At 36.1% G+C, this 11,598-nt stretch overlaps 1 protein-coding gene across 1 annotated transcript; it reads right to left on the bottom strand.

The window, feature by feature from the left end:
* Window positions 1-417: 417 nt before the first annotated feature.
* Window positions 418-3,888, bottom strand: LOC149966244 (14-3-3 protein epsilon-like). The gene is made up of 4 exons (XM_090171185.1): window positions 3,697-3,888; window positions 2,067-2,176; window positions 1,677-2,005; window positions 418-474 (listed from the first exon to the last, which is right to left on the bottom strand). The coding sequence occupies exons 1-4, from the start codon at window positions 3,886-3,888 to the stop codon at window positions 470-472; spliced, it is 636 nt and encodes a 211-aa protein (XP_090027311.1). The 3' UTR covers window positions 418-469.
* Window positions 3,889-11,598: the final 7,710 nt, after the last annotated feature.

Here is an 11,598-nt window from a genome sequence, read left to right as displayed (position 1 = left end):
TTCGTATAACGAGGGGGCCCGAGGGGAGTATGGTATTTATTACAGTCAAAGCTAAATCCCTTCCTTGTCTACGTCGACAGTGACAGAAGCACCAGTCGAGATCGCTTTTTACTAATAAGATAGATTTAAAGTTTGAAAAGTGATTGCCAATATTGATCTTGTACAATCAACTCGATTTTATTTAGCTTCACTCATCACTATTCATTTAACCCACAAATAATCAATGAATAAATTGTCTTAGGGCTCGAGTATATTACTTATTTACTTAACCTTAATAATATAATACAACGACTGAATGATCAAAATCTGAAAGCTATATTTACGAGACCAAAATACAGAGGTTATAAAGGCTGAACAGTCACAACTGGATTAATATATTGTCAAAACCAATGAGCTGCGGTACAGTACTTAAGGCCCATCTTGATCCTCGTCATCACCAAGTTCTTAAAAAGTACATTTGAACTTGATTTTACTCTGTTTAAAGAAATATTATTAAAATTTTTTGCTTTTCAAAAACGAAAATATCAACCAATCAAAGTCCCCCTTTAGACTACAAAACGTTTCGTTAATCGCAGTTCCCCATTTGGACTAGAAAACTATTCACTAATCCCAGTTTCCCCTTTGGACCACGACACTTCGCAAATCCCAGTTCTCCCTTTGGACCACGACACTTCGCAAATCCCAGTTCTCCCTTTGGACAACGACACTTCGCAAATCCCAGTTCTCCCTTTGGACCACGACACTTCGCAAATCCCAGTTCTCCCTTTGGACCACGACACTTCGCAAATCCCAGTTCTCCCTTTGGACCACGACACTTCGCAAATCCCAGTTCTCCCTTTGGACCACGACACTTCGCAAATCCCAGTTCTCCCTTTGGACCACGACACTTCGCAAATCCCAGTTCTCCCTTTGGACCACGACACTTCGCAAATCCCAGTTCTCCCTTTGGACCACGACACTTCGCAAAACCCAGTTCTCCCTTTGGACCACGACACTTCGCAAATCCCAGTTCTCCCTTTGGACCACGACACTTCGCAAATCCCAGTTCTCCCTTTGGACCACGACACTTCGCAAATCTCAGTTCTCCCTTTGGACCACGACACTTCGCAAATCTCAGTTCTCCCTTTGGACCACGACACTTCGCAAATCCCAGTTCTCCCTTTGGACAACGACACTTCGCAAATCCCAGTTCTCCCTTTGGACAACGACACTTCGCAAATCTCAGTTCTCCCTTTGGACAACGACACTTCGCAAATCTTAGTTCTCCCTTTGGACAACGACACTTCGCAAATCCCAGTTCTCCCTTTGGACAACGACACTTCGCAAATCCCAGTTCTCCCTTTGGACAACGACACTTCGCAAATCTCAGTTCTCCCTTTGGACAACGACACTTCGCAAATCTTAGTTCTCCCTTTGGACAACGACACTTCGCAAATCCCAGTTCTCCCTTTGGACAACGACACTTCGCAAATCCCAGTTCTCCCTTTGGACAACGACACTTCGCAAATCTCAGTTCTCCCTTTGGACAACGACACTTCGCAAATCTTAGTTCTCCCTTTGGACAACGACACTTCGCAAATCCCAGTTCCCATGAAATTATTCAAAAGAAATTATCACTAATGACTTTTGTTTCTGAGGATTTCGGTCTAGATAGGAACAGTAGATAACATAGTTACCTTGACTCCATAATTTTAATTTATCTCGCAACATTTCCATGATGACAGTAGATTCACGGTATAAATCTTCAGACACCCCGTCAAGTTCTGCTAAGGCGCTCTCAAAGGCATCACTGGCATGGTCATAAGCTCGCTCTTGGGAGTTCAATATTTCGTAGTAAAAGATTGAGAAATTAAGAGCTAGGTCTAAACGAATGGGATGCACGGGTAGTAGTAACTCCTTCGCTTTGTCAGTAGCTCTTTCGTACGCTACCAAGGCCTTCTTCGCCACTTCTTGTTCGTCATTAGTTGTGTCAAACTCTGCCAAATACCGGTAATAATCTCCTTGCCTGAGGCCAAAAATAACCGAAAACTACCAAAAGAAACCAAAATTTACGAAATAGAATTTACATTTTATAATAGAAAACCTCAAATTCTTCATGAAGTGTATTTGTTGGGATTAAGTGTGTCTCCAAAACGTCGAGTACATCTCTGCATATATCTTTCAATTCGGTTTCAATCTGGTATATAGTTTTGGAAATACGAAATTTTAACACATTTGACTATTGAGAATAGGTAGAACCATTTTAAGGCGTCATCTTGATGTAAGCGGGAGAATGGGGACTGACATAAACAGCGAAGCATTTGGCACGTGATGTGACCAGGGTCGGATTCACCTCCGTTGAGGCCCTAAGCTGGAGAGTAGTTTGAGGCACCAAACAAATTGTATTTTTCGGTTTCTGTAGCCCGATTTATTTTATGGGAGATAGTAGCCTCGTATTGCAAGATTAATTTTCTGAACGAGATTAATAGAGTCACGGAAAATTGGACAACAAGCTGGTACAGATTTGTAGTACGGTCAATTGTTTTATCTTAACCTTTTGGACCTTTGGAAACTTAATAAAATAAAACATTTTGAGGTCCCTTCCAGCGTGGAGGCCCTAAGCTGCTGCTTACTTACAAGGAGACTACCCGAGGTGTTACGCACCGATTTTGTTCAAACTCGGGGGATTGGTAGACCTTCATGTTACTTCATGTTACTTGAAAAATCCTAAAGGGATTCTATTCAATGGGCAACGGTTTTGCCATGGCAACCAAAAATGTTTTTGACAACATAAAATGGAAATTTTCCCATTGAAAATAACATGGGATTTTGACCGCTTCCAAGGGTCCCCCCCTCTCCTGTGAAAAAAATTAAAAATTGATCAAAAATGTGATCAATTTTGATTTTTTTCGTAAATTTTTATAAATTTTTTATAATTTTGGTATTTGAAATTTTTTCACAGGGGGGACCCTTGGAATCGGTCAAAATCCCGGATGTTATTTTCAATGGGAAATTTCCATTTTATGTTGTCAAAAACATTTTTGGTTGCCATGGCAAAACCGTTGCCCATTGAATAAAATCCCTTTAGTATTTTTCAAGTTACATGAAGGTCTACCAATCACCCGAGTTTGAACAAAATGGGTGTGTAACACCTCGGGTAGTCTCCTTGTTAGCGTCTTCGGTTATCCGGCATTGGATGTGACGCTCCTGCTGTTGGTTTAGTCAGCCCCCCCTTCCAATTCTCGCCGCTGTAATAGGTTTTTACAGTATGACTCCTTACTTTTACTCCATAACTAGACAAATAATGTATATTCCGAGAAAATGACAATGTTGAGACGATCGACGGCCATTATTGGGGAGAGAAAACGTCACCAGCGGGCGCTTCAATCGCGTTGGAAGTCGGAACCAAATAAATAAAAAATCAGCTAGGCTAATAGCCAAGACACCACCTTAGGTCCTTCATGCCAAGCTAGCCAACAGCTCCCTCCACTCACTATTACCGTTAACCCCAAGAATTTTTTATGGAAAGAGGAAACCGAAGAGCTCCCAATGAGATCCCGGACTGATTTGATTGACTTTGAAGAGGCGGAGCTTACTGTTAGAGCCGAAGAGGAATTAGGAGCAACGCTAACAATCGTCTGCACGTAGTCATCTTCCCTCATTATGAATACATGCATTCTTGATTGGACGAGAAGAAATAAAACCGTTGTGCAGTACCTGTAGTCCATATTGCCTAATGAATTGAAGGCCGGTTTCGGTTCCTATGTACTCCTGTTCAAGAGAATGAATAGCCTTCCACGACTGTTTCCTCGGTCCTAAGGCGCCTTTGTAGGCCACTGAGAAAAGGTTTCTTTCTTCGAACGTTAAATCTCCGCCCAAAGTGGCAATTTTCTTTATGCTTTCCACCATTTCTGGAACACAGAGGCGTTGAAAACAACTATTTGACGCAAATATTCAATCGGCCACTTAATATATTGGTCCGATTGGTAGAGATTTACAATGCTTACGCATTGGTACAAATCCCGTACACACTATAGAAAAAATATTTTAGAAATCTCGAAATCAACTGGAAAATCTCGAAATAAGGGCGAAAATCATTCTCTGAAACCACAAAATTCGTTTCTGAGTTCTGAAATCACTTTCAGATTCACAATCCTGTATGCAAAATTTGACAATGCTAAATAACCGAGTTGTATTTTCAACGGAAAAGCAGCAGGAAATTTCTAAATAATTTCTTTTATACGAAGCATTTTATTTTGTATAAAACAAAATCGAGATACATTAGGTGGTTTTTTTCCGCCTGTTCTGTGTATTTTGAGCAGGTTAAAAAGTGTAGCCCTATGACGTCATTTTACTCCAATTCTATCTTGACGAAAAAAATTAGTTGAAGTAAGAAGGGAGTAGTTAAAGGTTAAAGGTTATTTATTTGTTTAGTTTCTAAGATGGCGACCGGTGGTGAGGTCATCAATATATGACTCATTTTTCAAATTTATTTCATAATAATAATAATCAGCTAGGCTAATACCCAAGGCACCACCTTAGGCCTAAATCAACAAGCGACTTTTAAAGTCATTAAATAGCATTTAACTTAACCAGTCATGTTTTCGTGAAACGAAATTTAAGCAGACGAATTTTCTCTATATTTCTAGATTAAAGGGCATCGCAAATGACCATGCAGGGGGTAAATTATCTTATAGATAAAAAGAACGACTGCGCATGCGCTATCTGCCATAGCCTTTCCCTCTGTAAAAAAGCAGAACCATATTTGCCGAATTTATTTTGTATAAATGCGCCTCTCGCGGTTTTTACGCAAAATCCATGCATTCTTTAGTCGCGAAAATGGCCGAGGAAAGCGAAGTCTCCGTGCTTACCGACAAATCGGATCCTAAACTTCTACAAAATAAATGTAATAAAAAAAGATAAATATTCTGTCGGGGTATAATGATAGGGAAATTGTTAAGGGAGACGGGATATAGGAGTGTGTGTGGTGTACTGGTGTTGAATTTTCTTAATCCAATGTGAGGCTAGCGGCAGAGATTTACCGCGTCCAAGGCCTAATGTTTCAACTTCCATTATTAAAAATATTCAATTCACAAATAATGTGGAAAAGAGAATACCACTTTCACCTTTAGTTGAACGTGAGACTGAAATCACTGAATACTTTAAAATTTATGATAGTATTGGAAATTTTGTCACAAGTTGAAAATCCCATAAGATCATTCATTTTTGTCTAATCAAATATTCAATTATACAAAAACCAGTTCTACGAACTGAAAAAACAGTGTTTATTCTTGTAAGTGTTATGGCTAAGCTTAGAATGGACAGATATTAAAATAAATTTAGAATTCATGTTTTTACGAAACATCATAACAAAAAAATGTACGAAAAGTTTATCCAGAATAAACTATAAACGTTAAGAGATTATATACAAAATTAAAGAGTGGAAAAATAATTATTCGAAAATCGCTCTTGTCTACGTCACTCCGTAGTCGAAGTCGACCAAAAAGAATGGTCTAAAACTTTAAAAGTTTTATTTTTTATAATTTTCATTCTCACATTGTGAGAATTTCAGAAAATTGTGTAAATTTTTTTGTTATAATGTTTCGTAAAAACATGAATTCTAAATTTATTTTAATGTCTGTCCCTTCTTACAAGAATAAACAATGTTTTTTCAGTTCGTAGAACTGGTTTTTGTATAATGTATGTCCCTTTTTCAGAAGGAGAAAAAAGATTAAATGGAACGTAATAATATTTATTTAGGTGAAACCAAATTGGTTTCATATGAAAACACTGTTTAGAACAGCGAAGACTTAACGAAGTATTTTAGTTTGAAATTTGAAGCGTATTTAGTGTTTTAACTTGGCTTAAATTTTATTACCTTGTTTAGTTGAACTGGGGTATCCTTTTAATGAAGTAAAACGAAAGTTAAGAGAATTATCGAAATTATCATTAAAATGAAGCGACAGCTAAGCGTATATGCAAGGACGGACAAATCTGAAACTAAAATAAACGACGTTACTAGATTTTTATGAATCGTGTACTTTAGTATACGAGTCACTCATTATAGGCTTGTGTCGTCCATGTGTGGGTGTGTGATCTGGTATGATTGGGAACGCGAAAAAACGAAGCCAAGGGGGGGAAATTCCTCTTAGTTTGCGTTGTGTAGATCATCAAGAGCTCTACACAACGGCAAATTGACGTGGCAACACAGGTTGAAGTACATTCGTTTCACCACTGCGCGCATGCGTTTTTCGGCTTCCCGGCTAGAAATGAAATATAAAAATATGTCCGAACGACGTTGAGAAAATACGAGCATTCAGACAAAACGGGTTTAGTTTCTAGTCAAAATTAAAGATCATTCATAAATAATACAAAATCTAGTTGCAAATTGAGTTTTTGCAATAAAATAATTAGCGATTTGCCCTGTATGTAATTGTAATTTTGTTATTTCTGGCTATTTCGTTCTCAATTAATCATTAAGACTTGGGCGCTTTTGTACATATACGTATTTTGCTTTTTGAACCAATCACACAGCGAAGAGAGTACGCTTAAAGCTAACAGGCGTGAGTTCGAATCTCGCTTCCGCATGTATCTCTTATTAAATTTTTTCATTTTAATTTCAATTTCATTTTGAACATCTTCTCTGCTCTTTATATCAAATAATTTATATTACTTAAATTCCCCGAATAATATTACTTAAATTCCTCAAATAATATTACTTAAATTCCTCGAATAATATTACTTAAATTCCTCGAATAATATTACTTAAATTCCTCGAATAATATTACTTAAATTCCTCAAATAATATTACTTAAATTCCTCGAATAATATTACTTAAATTCCTCGAATAATATTACTTAAATTCATCGAATAATATTACTTAAATTCCCCGAATAATATTACTTAAATTCCTCGAATAATATTACTTAAATTCCTCAAATAATATTACTTAAATTCCTCGAATAATATTACTTAAATTCCTCGAATAATATTACTTAAATTCCTCGAATAATATTACTTAAATTCCTCGAATAATATTACTTAAATTCCTCGAATATTATTACTTAAATTCCTCGAATAATATTACTTAAATTCCTCGAATAATATTACTTAAATTCCTCGAATAATATTACTTAAATTCCTCGAATAATATTACTTAAATTCCTCGAATAATATTACTTAAATTCCCCGAATAATATTATTTACATTTCTCGAATTCATTATCTTGTCATTTTAATTCATTTTGGGATCCCAACGCCATCTCGTTACCAAAACATTACTAAGAATTTTGGAATTGCGGAATTTTTCACTTATAATTATTTATAATAATATTTAATTTCAGTAGTATTCCCAAAAATATTGTAAAAAATATGAAATTCCACTCTTTTTATTTTTGTTTCCTAATTGTTCTCTCCTCTCTCTCCCTTCTCTGAGAATCGACCGTCTCCCCCGTTGCCGCTCCCCAAGTAGAAGGTACCACGAAACGGGAATTTCCTAAGAGCGTCGCCAAAAAAATCGCATTTCTTTAAACTAATGATTAAGCACTTAAAAAAAAACAATTAAATCGAAACATATTAGTGGCACAGGTTTCCGACGTCAGGAATCCAGTGGGGGTTTTAGTTTTCTCCTAGGACAAATAGTTTTAGAGATATAAAAATAACAAGCCATGCATGTTAGAAAAGGATCTCAGTCAAACCAATACAAAAGCTGTTGAGGCCATTTGATTTCCTACCGTTTGATAGACGGAAAGTATCAAAGGTGAAATAGGTAAGGAAAACATGACAAACATAATTCTTTTAAATTATTGAAATTAGTTATGATTAAATTATGATTTAAAGCAATTCTTAAACTGGGATTCAAATGTGTTTATTTTAGGAAATTTATATCAAACATTTGGGTAGTTTAGGCACCAAAAGTCATGTACATTCGGAAATTCATAAAAAAGAAACCCATTAATGTAATTTTGCAGAACAGAAATTAATAGAATATGTCATTCTCGAATTTTATATTATCTCGGTGACTAAATTGGTATTTTCTTAGAGCTGATATTTAACATGGATTATTAACAACTGCATGAATCATATTATTGCAGGAATGTATTTATGGGCCACACTTATTTATTACTTCTGACCTTTGAGACCGCAGACGAGGTGACTGATTTCCAGTTTTCTCCGCCACATCTCTCTCAGAGAGGTTACCCGCAGCAGGGACGTTCCCTGCCTGTAGACGTCTCTGCAATCAGAGATCATATAATATTAATAATTAATTAATAAATAATATGCTCTCTGCTGCAATGTCGAACGGTTCTCTCCCGCCTTTACGGGCACTACTAGCTAACAATCTACTTGTACCGCTATTGAGTAAACGCAAAATTTCGTTCCACCCCCCATGGAAGAAATGCGCCCCCCCCCCCCCCCCTATAGGGCAGGCACGAAATAAAAAGTGTTCAAGCAGAGATAATAAATATATGGCACGCCAAACCGGACAAAATTCGTCTACCACTCGCTATATTCATACTTTACCTCTTGCTATACTCATACTTGGTCTTGTTATATTCATACTTTACCTCTTAATATACTCATACTTGGTCTTGTTATATTCATACTTGGTCTTGCTATACTCATACTTGGTCTTGTTATATTCATACTTTACCTCTTAATATACTCATACTTGGTCTTGTTATATTCATACTTGGTCTTGTTACATTCATACTTGGTCTTGCTATATTCATACTTGGTCTTGCTATATTCATACTTGGTCGTGTTGTATTCATACTTGGTCTTACTATAACTTGGTTTCGTTATATTTATACTTTTTCTCTCTCGTATACATCGAGGTCTCTCACACTTCGACTCTCTCTCTCTCTACTCTAACTTGGTCGTTCACTATTCATACATCGCACCTCTCTCTCATACTTCGACTCTCTCTCTCTACTCTAACTTGGTCGTTCGCTATTCATACATCGCACCTCTCTCTCATACTTCGTCTCTCTCTCTCTACTCTAACTTGGTCGTTCGCTATTCATACATCGCACCTCTCTCTCATACTTCGTCTCTCTCTCTCTACTCTAACTTGGTCGTTCGCTATTCATACATCGCACCTCTCTCTCATACTTCGACTCTCTCTCTCTACTCTAACTTGGTCGTTCACTATTCATACATCGCACCTCTCTCTCATACTTCGACTCTCTCTCTCTACTCTAACTTGGTCGTTCGCTATTCATACATCGTACCTCTCTCTCATACTTCATCTCTCTCTCTCTCTACTCTAACTTGGTCGTTCGCTATTCATACATCGCACCTCTCTCTCATACTTCGTCTCTCTCTCTCTACTCTAACTTGGTCGTTCGCTATTCATACATCGCACCTCTCTCTCATACTTCGTCTCTCTCTCTCTACTCTAACTTGGTCGTTCACTATTCATACATCGCACCTCTCTCTCATACTTCGACTCTCTCTCTCTACTCTAACTTGGTCGTTCGCTATTCATACATCGTACCTCTCTCTCTCATACTTCATCTCTCTCTCTCTACTCTAACTTGGTCGTTCGCTATTCATACATCGCACCTCTCTCTCATACTTCGTCTCTCTCTCTCTACTCTAACTTGGTCGTTCGCTATTCATACATCGCACCTCTCTCTCATACTTCGTCTCTCTCTCTCTACTCTAACTTTGTCGTTCACTATTCATACATCGCACCTCTCTCATACTTCGACTCTCTCTCTCTACTCTAACTTGGTCGTTCGCTATTCATACATCGTACCTCTCTCTCATACTTCATCTCTCTCTCTCTACTCTAACTTGGTCGTTCGCTATTCATACATCGCACCTCTCTCTCATACTTCGTCTCTCTCTCTACTCTAACTTGGTCGTTCGCTATTCATACATCGCACCTCTCTCTCATACTTCGTCTCTCTCTCTACTCTAACTTGGTCATTCGCTATTCATACATCGCACCTCTCTCTCATACTTCGACTCTCTCTCTCTACCCTAGTTTCCTTAGCTTTCTCTCTAGCTACATACCGTCGAGCTATCAAATTCGAAGGTCGTCTGTCTCGAACTTTGTACCGCGCGCTTTTGACGCCGACTATATTTGGCCAATTTAAGTGAGAACTTGACCAACAGCAAAACTATTCTGTCTCAGCCGTATTTTATTGTACAGGGTGTTTGGGAATTAAATTTCCATAAGTAAATAATTACTTTTGAAAGAAATTGAAATTAAAATTCCTCACTTTTGAAGGGTATTCTGCGTCGTTCAAAAGTCAATTAAACCGTAGCGCTGTAGTCTGACCCTGGTAGCAATGACAAGTTATTTCTTAACTTAATATCAACGTTGATATTAGGTGCATACTTTCAACTCTATTCAACGTTATATTTAATGAGAGTTATATACGTTGTAATACCGTTTCAATTTATAAATATTATATTATTTATATATAGAAAAAAAAACGATTATTTTTCAAAACATTTATCATATTTTCGGAAGTTATCTTTATTTTCTTTTATTTTCTTTTATAGTTTTCGAATTTACAACTGAAAACTATTAAACATCCTTATTCTTAAATTAAAACAGATACTTGTAAATGATAACTCCGTTTTTCTTGGCATCAACATTTTCATTAATGTTGCAGCGCCACCTAGGCTCAAGTATTTCAATTTCAAGTACTTTTCTATATACGTTAAGGCAAACACTAATGTGAAATTAAACTTACAGTGATTGATTCAAAATAAAATATTAAGCTTCATAAACAATTTGTTTATTTCTATAGTTAATATCTTCTATCCGTTAGTATTATGAAGATAATACATATAACATCTAATAATGATATAAATAATACGTGGTATTCACGAGAAGATGGCGGCTATTGCTCTAAGGTAGATAGTAATGGGGAAAGGGGAATGACACTAGCCTTCCACAACAGTAATGATGACGTCACGATAATTCACCTTATATTAACAAATAAACGATTAAATATTGTTTTCCTTACGTTTTAATATAAGCATGTTTTCGAGAAAAACGTTTTTTAAATGTTTATAAAACTAAAAGTTCTATAATATGGTTTTAATACTAGAAAAAGACAAAAACGTTTTTAGAAACTAACTGATTAAACATAAACACTATGAGACATCGCTTATTATTGGGTCATTGGATTTGGCTATATACGAAATAGACTGAGCTATTAAAAATTTAAAACCAAATACAAGTTTTCAACTTTTTTTGCAAGGCTTAGATTAATTAATTACATTTGTTTAACCCCTGGTCTTAAAATAATTAGTGTTCGGAATTGTTTATTCATTATCCACAAATTTTCCGATTTATTTAAAAAACGTTGGTAAAAAGAATATCATTTTAACTTATTTAATTATGTTTTTTACGCAACCAAGCATTTATTGGAATAAAAGTGGTATTTATTTAAATAATTGTTTGTTTTATTTAAAAAATAGGCTTATTCACTTTCGATTATTTAAACATTTTACAAGTTTTATTCAACTATAACCAATATATTGGTTATTTAAATAAATATTATTTAAATATAGCCGAGCTTATTTTATTCATGGATAAAAATTAATTGACTGCCGACCTCTAGAGTACCTGAATATAGAGCTTATTTGTATAATG

Source organism: Leiobunum rupestre, chromosome 1, assembly GCF_980474605.1.
Source record: "Leiobunum rupestre chromosome 1, qqLeiRupe1.1.hap1, whole genome shotgun sequence".
Taxonomy (NCBI): Eukaryota; Metazoa; Arthropoda; class Arachnida; order Opiliones; family Sclerosomatidae; genus Leiobunum; species Leiobunum rupestre.
This window is presented reverse-complemented; position numbering and strand designations above follow the sequence as displayed.